This window comes from Dysidea avara, chromosome 4 (genome assembly GCF_963678975.1).
Source record: "Dysidea avara chromosome 4, odDysAvar1.4, whole genome shotgun sequence".
Classification (NCBI taxonomy): Eukaryota; Metazoa; Porifera; class Demospongiae; order Dictyoceratida; family Dysideidae; genus Dysidea; species Dysidea avara.
Genome location: NC_089275.1, coordinates 36,458,116 through 36,471,940, shown reverse-complemented (window position 1 = coordinate 36,471,940; position 13,825 = coordinate 36,458,116). Strand labels below are relative to the sequence as shown.

The 13,825-nt window shown below is 35.2% G+C and overlaps 1 protein-coding gene across 2 annotated transcripts in view; it reads right to left on the bottom strand.

Moving 5' to 3' along the window:
- Positions 1-1,552: 1,552 nt before the first annotated feature.
- The window catches only part of LOC136254851 (uncharacterized), a 100,302-nt gene continuing 88,029 nt past the window's right edge, over positions 1,553-13,825 (bottom strand). Inside the window, exons 10-13 of one of the 2 annotated variants that reach the window (XM_066047612.1) lie at positions 9,222-9,365; positions 6,490-6,621; positions 4,650-4,685; positions 1,553-2,064 (exon numbers count right to left, since the gene is read on the bottom strand). In XM_066047612.1, coding sequence (XP_065903684.1) covers positions 1,750-2,064; positions 4,650-4,685; positions 6,490-6,621; positions 9,222-9,365 — 627 coding nt within the window. In that variant the 3' untranslated portion in view covers positions 1,553-1,749. The remainder of the gene's footprint in view (positions 2,065-4,649; positions 4,686-6,489; positions 6,622-9,221; positions 9,366-13,825) is intronic. The other variant, XM_066047613.1, reaches the window with a different exon arrangement.

Below are 13,825 nucleotides of genomic sequence, written 5' to 3'. Positions count from 1 at the left end.
AGCATCTTTAACTGAAAGGCATACTTTTCATACAGCCTTACAGGTTTTCAAGATTCTAAACAAGATTTCTCCTACTTATTTACATGGTACTTTTCATATGCTGTGAATGTTACTGGTTACTTTGGTTAGAACTAGTTATGGAAAACAGTCTTTGGTGTACAGGTGTACAGCCATTTGGAACAGATTATGAAAAGCACTGCAAAGTGCTAAAACTGTGAAAGATCTTAAAGGATTATTTTGCATGTTGTAATTTTGTTTTGTTGTGCAAGTAGGTGCTTATAATTGTATCGTTTTATTGTGCTCTAGCTGAAAAACAACCTTTTTGGCTGATGCTATTTTTCCTGATTAAAAAAACTTTAGCAATATAGCAGTGTGTAGGCCTGCGCCTATTATGCCGGCATAATCTTGAGAATAATAGGTCACCAATTTCGTGAGAATAATTCGGGAATTATAGGATGGTTACAAGCATAATTTTAGAATAATCGGACGACCACTGAAATAATCGGTGAATTAAGGGGCATGTTTCTTCTTGATTACCTAGAAGAAAGAGTTTAAGCCACTACAAATGATTTAAAACTGACAGGGGTGCTGGCTGAAAGTCTCTAAAGATCGATATACTCTTAGAACGCTCAAATACTCTAATAAAGCAGTCAGATTGTTTCATGTTAACAATCTGCAGCCAGAATCAGGGATTTAACTGCATGATTCATCTGCACTTCTGAAACCTGTACATCTTATACCAGTGTATCTTCTTCAAGTCTTTGAGCATTATTATTAACTTAACTTAGTAGCTATACAGTAGTTACAGCATATTACTATAATACACTAATAATTAAATACACTTGAATTATTACTGTAGATAGCTATTCTAAGTCTGCTGTAACTATTATGGATAGAAAAATGATGTGTAAGGTGGAATGCTTCAAATATGGCTATTAATAATTCAGACAAAACTACTTATAACAGCATCTTGAAAACTAAGCGACTAGCCACAGATACTGAATGAGAATAATTATGGAATAATAGGCTGGATACAAGAATAACAAAAAGAATAATAGGAGAATTTTTTGGGAAATTCTGGAAAGAATAATAGGTGAAATTTTGAGCATAATAGGCTCAGGCCTAGCAGTGTGACATATTCCATCCCATTCTGGAAAGTAGGTATATAGCTATATTAGACTCTATTCCAATGTTTATGCTAGTATGAATATGAAAAACAATATATACGTATAGTTGGTAGATGGAAAATTTACATCAACTACATATCCAATTTAGCTAGAGGTTTATCTATCTCTCCATCCTCAACAAAGGCAGAACACCAAAAGTTTCCCCTTAATAATCAAAAAATATTTGACTAACTGTATTCATTTATTGAGGACTAGTAAAGAACTGAGTAAAATAGCTTACACAATCACCTAAAAATTCATCTTGCTTGGAGCAGTTATCTACCAGAATACTATGGCAATTGCAACTGTTACTTAAAACAGGCAGACAGTCCACTCATATAATATAATGTGTTGAATGTCTGTCTGTCTCTACATAACTATGTGAAATCTTGTCAAATCATATTTCAAACTTGAGATGTGAAAAGCTGTGCAGAAAAATTAAACTACATCTAGGTACACCTATATAATAATGATAGCTACAGTGTATTGTGACATTATGCATATCCATAACTGTGCTATATATCTACTGTATATATGTTAAGCAATCATAGTGTATGCCTGTAGCTATGAATAGTGCTGCAAATTAAGAAAGGATGCATCCTTTCTTTTTGTTTTCAAGTTCTATCATTTTAGCCTCTAGCTCAGCAAGTTTTTGTTTTTGACGATTAAAATCAGCATCTTTCTGCTTCTCACACTCTACATTCTTTACTTCCAATTGCACCTGAAGCTCTTTTTTCTGTTGCTCAAATTGCCTTTGCTGGTCTTCAAAGTGTCTTTCCTTCTCTTTTAGTTCACTTTTGATACGAACTTCCTCTGATTGTGCTTTTTTCAATTCACTTTTTATATGAGCTTCTTCATCTTCCTTCTTTTTAAATTCTTCTTGCTTCTTGCATTTTTTCTACACAACAAAAGAATTGTGCATTTTTGCATTCAAATATATATAAAATAAGGTACAGAAATATTTTGTGATTATATAGTAATTATGTGAAACTGCAGCGTTATCATATTAATGATTTAATTTCATCACATTAGTATGCTTACTAATTAATTCTAGCAAAATTTATGACATCTTCAGAATATAACATAAGCAATCTAGTGTAAGCAATCAATTATCGACCAACACCTATTTTCGATGTCTAGTATAATCATATAGAATCTGGATTCAAGCACACAATTTTTGGGTACACTAAGTTGCCCCGTGCTGCTTTGTTTCCTAGCAGTTAAAATCAACTTCTATCACATTGTACTGTTCGTAAATGACAAGAGGTTTGTTTCTGACTTAGTTTTTCTGCTATTCTTGGCATGAAAATGGTATTAGTAGCATACTGAACTTTGTTTCTGTTGTTGTAGAGCACTGTGCCTTACAACAACAGAAACAATGTCATGTAGAGCACACATGACATTCAACTTAAGAAGAGATAGACTGCAGTTATTCAAAAGGCTCTAGTGATAGGCTCTGCTGGAATAATCACCCTTACCAGTGGAATAATGTTTGTTTACACATATACACATCTGTTTTTAAGAAAGTTACTACTTATAGGACTTGGAATTTGTGTCCTTTGTACTGTTTAAGGCATATGGATTAGTGGCTGTACAGAAATGGGCTTATGTGAGCAAAGAAGACAGATTGACCTGCTGTGGTAGATAGAAGTGATGAGCAATGGAGATACCTAGGAGGAATAGCTCAAAAAGTAAGGTGAATCAAAATGAAGTCTTATGAGGCTACCTAAACAGCAGAAGGAAGAATCTTTGTAATTTAAAATACACTCACTTTCAGGCACCATCAACTACAGTACACTTGGTTTTTAGAGGTTTGCAGGCTTGTCACATGCTGTCAAGTGTTAAAGATACGTTATTTACACTGAGCAAGGTATACATAGTGGATAAGAATCCCATATACAGTGGATAGAAGTTGATGGTTATTATTTAAGGACAAAGAGCTTGTACATCATTGTTTATATACATTGTTGTATGGCAGGAAGCAAAGTAGTTACAGCTCTTTTCAGTGGCACCAGAAATACTACTGACCTTTGTAACACCCTTGATGAAATAGTAGTGCTGTGTAATTTGGTAGGGTAGGCCACACAGCAAATTTGATTAAGGGTGCTCGCTGATATTTGAAGCTGTTTAAGTGCCAGCCCAGACACCACATGCGGCTGTTGTATCATAATTGGCATTAATACGCATACTTGTTTAAAATGTGTGTTTAAAGCATTAAACTAAAATCTTTGTTTTATTAGAAATTGATCTGAATGTATTTTACAAATTGGTCATAAGATTTACTTGAAAGTTTGGTGGAATTACAATTGGTACTGGTAGATTATTTTGTACTTTTGGCAAGATTTAATTTTGAATTGTGCCAAGCGAAATACCTCAAACCGAACGATAATTGATGTATTCAAGTTAACGAGTGGATGATAAACAATGTTGACTGTCGATAATTGATGCTGTACACCACTTTCTTTGGTCAGATGAGACTGAAGAATGCCACAGCCTGGTGAGCTGGTATGTTGTGGACACCTAGCTGGCTATCGCTGGGCATTAAAAGTTTGTACATATATTGTTCTAAATGAGAATCCGTTAGGTTGGCATACAACACGGCCGATATTTAATTGCTAATGCCAGCTACAGTATGCATGGGTATACTGTATAAGTGAAAGAATATTATGTGAATAAATGTGAGAAAAAGGGAGAAAATCTTTGGGAAATGATGGAAGAAATAATCAGTAAATTTTCAAACATAGTAGGCTTAAGCATAATGTGGAATACATGCTTTTTGCACATCATGTCACAATTTACTTATTACGAAGTTTACAACACAGTTGTTGTGGTCTATGAATGTATGTGGAGATACGTATCACAGTTTTAATAAGTCTAGATCTAAAGTAATACTACACAAACCAAAAATATATTTAATGTACATGATACATATATAGCATACAGTACAGTAGTGCTGTATATTAGGGATCATGAAGAACTGCACTTTTCCAGCCACCCTAAAACCGATGGCTGGAAAAGTGTGATGGCCAATTTCCTTTCATGACAGCTTGGCAGCATTGGTTAGGCACAGTGTTGTATTTTTCATGATGACTGGGTTGATTGCAGAGGCGCTTCTCCTACTGTCCTTTGTGTGCAATGGGCTGAACATAGTTGAAAGCAACATGTAATGGCTACTTAATGTTTGAGTCAATAATTGATAGCTGGGCATGCATTCAGATGAAATATTAATTCTGGTGGTGCCATTCTTTCTTTTGATGCTGTATGTGCAGGTTCACCAGACATGATAATGTTACAAAAAAGTAAACAAACAAGTATAAGGGAATTTTAAGCTTATACTTGTATATATAATATAACTTGACATTTACACCATGACTAAAACACGAAATAAGCACGGTATGACCACCAATACTATAAACGAAAACTTAGTTTTACAAATATGGTTATTTTACAACTGTATGCACATTGTACAAGTAGGAAATGTACCTCATATTTTTGTTTTGCTTTGTACGCCCTTCTTGCCTACATAACACAAAATACAGTGGAACACAATACATACAAAAGCAATATCAGGCCATCCACCAGAACATCACTGATTCTTGTCAAACAAGGTCCTTCATAATTAGGGCCAGTTTAAGCTCGCCACACCACCCAGAAAAGGCAGTTCTTAAAATCAGCCTTGAGTAGTTTTACTAATGCTAAGGGTCAATCAATAGTATGGTAGTGTAGCTATCCTCTGGTGGTGTTAGCTTGATTTTGCCTGATGTGCAATTTGGATCGGGTTTTGCAAAATCTAGGCATATACTACTTAATATAGGACTTGGAAATTAACATACCATTGCAGCCATTTCTTAGCAACCACCTTCAATTTCACAACTTTATTTCAGTTTGGATTTTTAGGGGAGTGGGGGCGCACCTTTTATTATGGCTTAACTGTTTTGTGTATATATAGATTATCATTTACCTGTTGAATTTGCATGCAGGCCTCAAATGCTTTTACCTATGTTTTTCTTCTTTACAGAATAGTGGAAAGAAACATAATATGTTTTTACTATGTGTTATATTGTATTGATGTGTTGTATTTTTACTACTGTGATTGTATTAACTAACTGTAATTATATAGGATGAATGCTCTATTAGAGTGACAGCACTATTAGAGTATCTCAATTGTGAACTTTCTTGTTGTTTGCACCTTTTGTAATTTCGTATTATAACTCCATGGCAATTATTCCAATTCCCTCCAAAAGACACTGTTGTGATGGCTATTCCATCTTCAGACAGATTCTCAACTTATTGCTTTAAGTGTAGGTGTGACAACAGATAGTAAGATATTATTTAATGGTTATGACATTGTGAATGTATAATCAGATTTGCACATAAATTGGGTACTGGAATTTGCATTGAGGTGCTCTTAACTTGACTGTGCAAAATTTCAGTAAAATCAAATAATGTATTTTGGTTTTATAATGGTTTTTACAAAGTGTGTGAAAAGGAGGAGAAAAAAACACCAAAATTTTGGTTGCTCATTTCGATTATATTAGTTTAGTAATTGTTATATAGATAACATTAAATTTTGATGTATTCATACAGTATTAAGTAGAGGTGTGCGATGACTAATTTAAACATATCTCGATATTTCCTTTGAACTTAATTATCTTGATTATCTAACATATCTTGATAACTGAAACAGTTATTCATTTTAGTGAACAGCCAATATTATAACCAATAAAGTGAGCAAATTGCAATTTGAAGACTAAAAAAGTGAAAAATGTGAATCTTAACACTGTTCCCAAGTGATAGGAGAGTTGGAGCCCCCGGGATGTACCTACACCATTAGGTATACAAATAATATAGAAGTTTACTATTATCTAGATTAATAAATCTATCATCCTTATCTCAATAAGTCTTATGATATCTCGATAATCGAATATATCTAGAGAATCGCACACCTCTAGTATTAGGATTACTTATGCTAATACAGCTCTGTACACAGTTACTCTGTCTACATACTGCATGTATAGTGCTACAGTTACATATGTAATTGTTACCCGGTCTGCGAAAAGGGCTCTTATAGCCTTTCCAATTATCCATGTTTGGCTAATCATAACTCCTAATCTACTAAAGCTATCACCATGTAATTACACCCACAGCTACTGCCAGGTTAGGGTTGTTGAGTGACCAAATTGTAGGCTTGTACCATATTCACCAGTCAAGTTATGGGTTACCATATATATGCAATTGGAAAGGCTATAAGAGCCCTTTTCGCAGACCGGGTCACAATTAATGAGTCAGAGATCTTCTGTTACATGTATGTACTGTAACTTACTGCTGCATCAAATAATTCAGCAATCCCAGTTCCAGTTTTGGCAGAGATTTCATGCAATGGTATATCAACAACTCTTTCAAGTCCTTTAGCTTCATCAAGTATTTTCTTCTTATTGTAGTCACCATCATCACACTGCAACATGCAGACGGTTACATTGACAATTCAGTTCACTAATGGTATAATACTCCAACTTCCATGATTTAATGGAATGTATAATACCATTATACAACTGGCTTGAACAAACTATCACATATTCCTCACAGCATATTAATCTGGGAATACAGTATTACTAAATTAAGGTTTGTCCATGCACTACTTATATCCTCTGCTTACAGTGTATATATGTGACCAGATCTGCAAGAATCCCATAATTATGTCAGCACATTTTTCAAATTCCATTTTGTTCCATTTTCTTTATCTAGATAGCTGGTCAACCAAAGTTTCAGCTCTAGAAGCCAAGAACTTTCGAAGTTGCAGTGCTTCAAAGTGGCAACAACAGAAAACTTGATTTGTACAGTGACAATACAAAAAATAAACTACAGGCACTTAATTATAATAAACAATCATAGCTTATGAATGTAGTCCTATACCAAGATGCAGCTTACACCATTGCATTCTCCATAAACAGGCGAATCCATTGTTGGGTAAGTTTAGCCTTCCAGGTCCTTACTACGACCAGGGCAAAGGCAAAATCGTGAGAAAAAAATGATAGAGAACCGCTTATCCAAAGTAAGGCAGATTAATGTTCATATGTTCTGTCTCTTTGGGAGCACTGACAAGGAACAAAAAATTTGGAACTCTTCTCACTTTGGAAATCACAATGCTACCAAGGTTTTGGTGTTATCACCTTCCTTCATCATAAAACAAGTGCTTAAAAAATTTACGGATTTTTAAAACAATTTTGTAAATACTTCACCCATTGCTTTTATTGCATTTTACTTTAAAATTAGGCTTGTGCGAACATATGGGATTCTCGCAGATCTGGTGACATATGTGCTGGACGAGATGGGACACTCTAGGTGGAGCATGGTCATTTAGTAACGTAGTTCCAACACTTTTGTGGGCTCTGTGAGACCCTACATGTTTTTTTTGTTTTACTTCCACTGTCTTTCTCATACATATTTACATGCTATTAATTGCCTACCCATTGCCATATACCTATACGAACTAGACATGTGTCAATCCGTAGCTTAAAAGCACTTTAAGCAATTATTTTGAAGTGCTTACAAGTATTTGTTATTGTGCAGCATTTGTGTTTGTGTTGGTACTTAATTGCTTATATTTATAAGCACTTTTAAAGCACAAAAGCTGCCAGTTCTCCCTCCCTCCCCTTTCTTCCGCTCTTTCCTTCCTCCCCTCCTTTATCCAAAAGTCTTTGATTCAATGAGCTTCTCATGCAACAGTGATAAGGTGCATTCACACACAGCCTAGCAGACATGACATTTTACTCTCTTGTTACTATGGCTTCTTGCATTATTATAAGGCTGAATTATTAAGGACAACAACCATTTTCCACAGAATGGCAGAGAAAAAGCTACATACTTTCTCTATTTAATTACTTTGACTTACTGGGATTGTCCAAACAATCTGTCAAGATGTCCCAGATGTCCCATCTTTAGACAGTAAATTTTAAGTAATTAAGTAATTATATCAAGCACTTTTATTGTGCTTCACTTTGTACTTGAAGTATTACTCAATTGCAGCATTTGTGCTGTGCTTGTACTTAAGCTCTTTTACAGGTGCCTGAAAAGTGCTTCAAGCTCTTGGCCTAAGTTCTTGACCCAAGTCTGGTACACCATGCTTGTAGTATGCTAGTCCCAATGAAAAGAACAATTACGATGTTTGGAAAATATAAACAGTAGCTTAACTATCTAAAGACATAGCTAATGATCAATTGCTGAACTGTCTTCAGGGTGACTTGTAACAAACGTATCTGAATTCTCTGCTGGGTAACTTTTTGTAGCTGAGAGTGGCTTGCTCATGGCTGATCTCTTTACAGGATGACCTTAAATGTAGCCGAAAGTTCTAATAGGGTGACTGCACTATTAGAGTATCTTGATTGTGTACTGATTACATTTAGTTTGTTTTTGCATTAGAATTCAATACCTTTTTCCAAACTAAAAAAGGGTCTTCTACAACATTCCTATTTTCAGCTTATTCCTTTCTTCAGTTTCTATAATAGGCATGTTGCTTTTATTCACAAAGCAAGATTGTACACCTGTTACACATGGTTGATATTTTTGTTATAACTCAAAGAACATCATCTTTATTTCTATCAAACCATGCACTTTGCACTACAACTACAGGTATACACACTAATTTTGAAGTCATTCCTTCAAGTAGTTTTCTGTGGCAAAAAATCACATTAATTTTGTGATTTTCAAAATTGCACATAGTGTAACTCACTTATTCTTTGTTCAATCTAACTTTAGATGCACATTAATACATAATGCTCTTGCTATCCTCTAAAACTGATAAAGCACATGTGAGCTATAGCAGTTTTTAAGTGTTGTAAAAAGTAGAACATGCACAAGAAGAAGCATCTTTTGCTGTCATCTTATACATACTACTGTGGTGTACGTGTGCTGCCACTATATAAATGAATTTTTAGTAGCCTAAACTGCTGTACAATAAATCACCAACAATGCACATATGTAAACATTTAGGTGCTGTACACACGCACAGTAATGTTTTAAATTGTATACACATAGATGTAAACAGTTTACATGTACCTTATTTCCGGCGAGCAAAAATTGAGTAGGATAACCATCAACTTTTTTCTTAATTAAATCAATAATATTGTTGGCTTCAGTTAATGTATCAAGATTGTTCAAGTCAAAGACCACTATAGCAACTTCACATTTATCACAAACCATCTGTGTTAGAAATATTTATAATAATTATGCAGATTTTATAACAGCTGTATGTACTGTATGTATGTACCTATTCACATTTAAGATGATGCTACAGACTTTGAAACTTTGGGTGTGATCAAAACTGGATATGGGTGCATGGTCAGATCTTAGAGGGAAATATGTATATACGCCAATGCAAGGTTCCACAACCATAATATTATTTTTGCTAAAGACAACCAATTTATGAAACAGCCTTCAAAAAGGCTAAGGTTAATAATCATAGTGGCCAAGAAACAACTATCATGATGCATGTTAATATGATAATCACATTAAAATTGACCAGCAGTACTAAAATCATTGCAACTACTTAATGGTCACTACCTTTGATTTGAAACAGAGCTTTTTGAAGTCATTTAAGGTTCATCTTTTTTTGTATAGTTTGTATGAAATAGCCCATTTTCACACAAGGGCTAAGGAATGTGGTGGGTAATAATTACGATTGCCCAACATCCGGTGTCCTCTAAAATGTATTGAAGCCTATGGGAGTGAGGTAAGAAATCTTCATGGGAGCCTAAACTGTACCGTTTATTCTTATTATGAGAGCAAAATTGTAATCTTCAGGTTGTTAGCATCACGATGGTATATCGTTTGTGAAGATTTGCTGTGTTGTAAAGCGGAAAGAAGTGACTTTAGCATGGCAGAAGACTCTAGTGACTTTGTTTTCAGCATCTAGAAAGTCTACTTAGTGAGATAAACTTTGTTACTATGTTTCTACAAGGCTGGGAACAGCGCTATACAAAATTTTATCGCTGGAATAGGCGATCTTTCATCACTGTGATTTTATCAATGCTAGGCGATTATTTTGCCAGTTACAGTAGGTTTAGTGGCCATGTTTTGTTGATTAACGATCCTCTATACTTATAAGAGTAAAAATACCTCACTCTAGGAAAGATGCAGCCTTTACAACTTAAGATATCACTAACATCTGACACAAGATTGCTGATTTCTCGATCACACCACAGCATATCTTTCCAATTTTCACGTCATCGTTGTAGTATTGTGGCTGCTATAAAAGTACGTTCTTATAATAAGAATAAATGGTATGGTTTGGGCTCCCATGAAGTGTAAAGACCTTAGCCCCATAGGTTTCAATACATTTTAAGGCCTCCCAAAGGACACCGGATGTTGCACAATGTGTAATAAATTAGTATTCATTATCATACCGTGAATACTTTAGCTTGCGTGGAAATGGACTATTGCACTTACACTCTGTTTTGGGGCCTGCCTAATTTTGCTGAATGTCATTTAGAGTGTAAATCAATCACCCTCATTAGTAAGGCTCAAACGAATAGTGGTTTACTGTTTTCGAATATTTGCTCAGCTCTAACGAAATTAGTCGAATAATTGGTGTAAGGTTTCATTGCAATTCAGTAATTAAGGTGGCTACTACCACCAAGAAGCCTACGAAAAACCACAAACAGCTTTGTGGCTTCGTATGAATAACTTTATTAAGAAAGAGATGCCATAATGCCCTTTCTGAAAGGATTATCACAGTAATACTGTGATAGAAAGTGATTGTAACAAAGTAGAAGTACCTGGAGTAAGCCACAAATCCGTACGAAGTCTTGTGCTTATGGCGATTCACTGTGAAATTAGTACATCTTTACCAATTAGTGGCTGCCTAATTCTATTACTACTCTTCGCTTTATCGCTATAGTCCTTTCCTTTTGTTACTTTCATTAGCATCACCTTCTACTTCGTTAATTACTGAAAGCCAATCATGTGTCACCATATAAATGATCATGTGCGAATAATCGTTTGTTAATTTTATTATTTGGCTACAAAGCAAACGAATATTAATCCGAATATTCGGCTAATCGTTTGAGCCTTAGACATACTTAGTTTTCTCATCACAGCCTTACTCATATTTCCTCAATCTTAAATCCAATACTAAAAGTCACCCCAAGATGCTCAATCTATCTACTGTAGTGTGGAAAAATTTGTAAATTCAAAACTAACAATGCACTTTCGAAAATATTTTTTTGTAGTTTATCAGAACCAAATACAAGCACCAATATTACATCTTAGGAGTGAAAATCACGGTGAAAAGCAAAAAATGAAGCAACGAAGTTGATATGCAAGTGTTTGGTTTTAAACTTTATCAATTAGCCATACATAATACTGTAGCAATGTACTGGGTCACTGGAAGGAAAAGATGATTCAACACATAGCTACCACAAGGAACACCACAAGTCTTGAAGTCTGCTGTTGATATTTTGCTGGTCATTGAAGTCTGCTGTTGATATTTTGCTGGTCATTATAATGAAAATACACAAAAGGTATAAGAAAACTAAAAAAAATTGTTAGAACATGGACTTGAATTACTGACCCCTAACTTTGGAGTACCATAACTTACCACTAGCTGTATGACCACTGTTTGCTGTCACCTTCTCTTGATTTTACACTTAACCCTTAAAGCCGCATAAAACTTTACAAAATGCATGCACCGTATCTGCATAAGCCACTATAGTGGCTATTGATATTGATCGATCGATAACTTGTTTATAGAAGGATACATGGACTTGCAATAAGATTTTCATAAGCTTTTGTCACAAAGAATAAAATGGTGCCCAAGTAATACCAATTCTGATGCTCCTTCACCAAGTTACATCTGTATGATGGTTTAAACACAGGGGTGTAATGTTGCAGAGAAGAAGATATCTTTGAGCTTTGTAAACTCTGTGGACTCTATAGTCATGTGGAAAGAGTTGCTGTTGATCTACAAGTTGATATGGTCCACTGTGGCACTGTTCAAGCAGTGTCGCTTTCAAGATTGGTCACCTTGTTGTCATTTTCACAAGTGAAGCATTCGATTGAGCTGATGGTAATTTTTTTGCTGATTGAGGACAGATTATCAACTGAAACCAGACAAACAAAGACCACGAAACACATGGAGAAACAGTACTAACTCTTTTAGTATTGATATCTGTAAGTATATAACATTTCTGTTATGAAAACAGTTGTTGGTTAAACATCATACGTTTTCTGTGCATTTTATACCGTATAGCTGGTAATTTTCGAAAGGTTTTTATTTTCGGATATTTCGAAGAGGCCCTCCTCTTCAAAAATAAATTCCAATGTCCGGTTGTTCTTCGAAAATAAATTCCCACAAGTGAAAGTAGCGAACCAACTTTAGGCGATTCGTTTGTGTATTCCTCGAGTTTTAGTTCAGTATTACAGGGTAAACTGTATCATTACTGTGCCAATAACCAGAAAACACGTGATTCAGAATGGGATTTGATGCCATCAGAGTCTGCTCTAGAATCAGTATGGTAGATAGCTAGCTATCATCGAGAGCGACTGAGCCAGTGAATTTACTCCGCTGGAGACTCCCTCAGTCTTCTCTCCAGTGCACAGGGATAGGGATAATTCCATCAGTAAGTCAGACATTCATGCATCCTCATATTTTGTGACACGAATTTCCATTTATTTGAAATCCATCCGGACTTCGAAATATGCACTCTTCGAAATTAAAATCCTTCGAAATTCAGATTTTGCTTCTTGTGCGAAATTTTCTATTTCGAAAATAACCAGCTATATGGTATATCGCAACTATAGTGGCTTATGTGCTTTTAAGGTTAAAAAGGACAAATGTAAAATACTCCTATAATCCTACTAGGCGTGCATTTGCTAATCCAAGAAGTGCTTTACCTAGCACATTTCCTAATCCTACTGTAGGAGTGCTGTCCATAATCCTAAAAGCACTGTTCTAATCTTAGGAGTACATTTCCTAATGTTGGAGTACTGTTCCTAATCCTACAAGCATGTTTGCAAACCATAGGGGCAATGTTAATGCAACAAATGGCCAGCTATATAAATAAACATTTGTATCACAGCCAGTGACCAGCTGAATATCCACTTCGTATATTATGTCTCCTAGCCTGAGTGAAAGATAGCAAAACAATTAGTTGTGGTTCAATTTGCAGGCCATTCAGATTCTGGTCAAACAACACATGGTGGTCGGTTCAATCTATGATGGAGGAAGGTTTAGACACAAATCTATCATACCTGTAGATAAGATAGCAGAGGGGTGCAAAGCATCCTACTATTTATGAATCCAGATGGCCTTTATCAGTATCTATGCTTAACTCAACTAACAAGCAAAGCAATTTTACTGTACATGATCAATGCAATCATTGCTATCGTAGCCATCTCCAATAAACTAGTATGTGGAATTTGCAATAATTATTATCTAAGGTGTGGCAGGGCAAGGATAGAAAAATATTTTCAAACTAACTAGCAAGTACTCTTGTTAAAATAATGTAACATTCCTACCATACAGTATAGACAACTTTCAATGAAGAGAGTCCATTGTTGGTGGAAAGCCAACTACTGGGTGTGAATCTGGTTAACTAAATTGCTTAAGGAAAATCGTGAGTGTGTATGCATGTGCATGTGCACTTATGTACATTTATGCATAC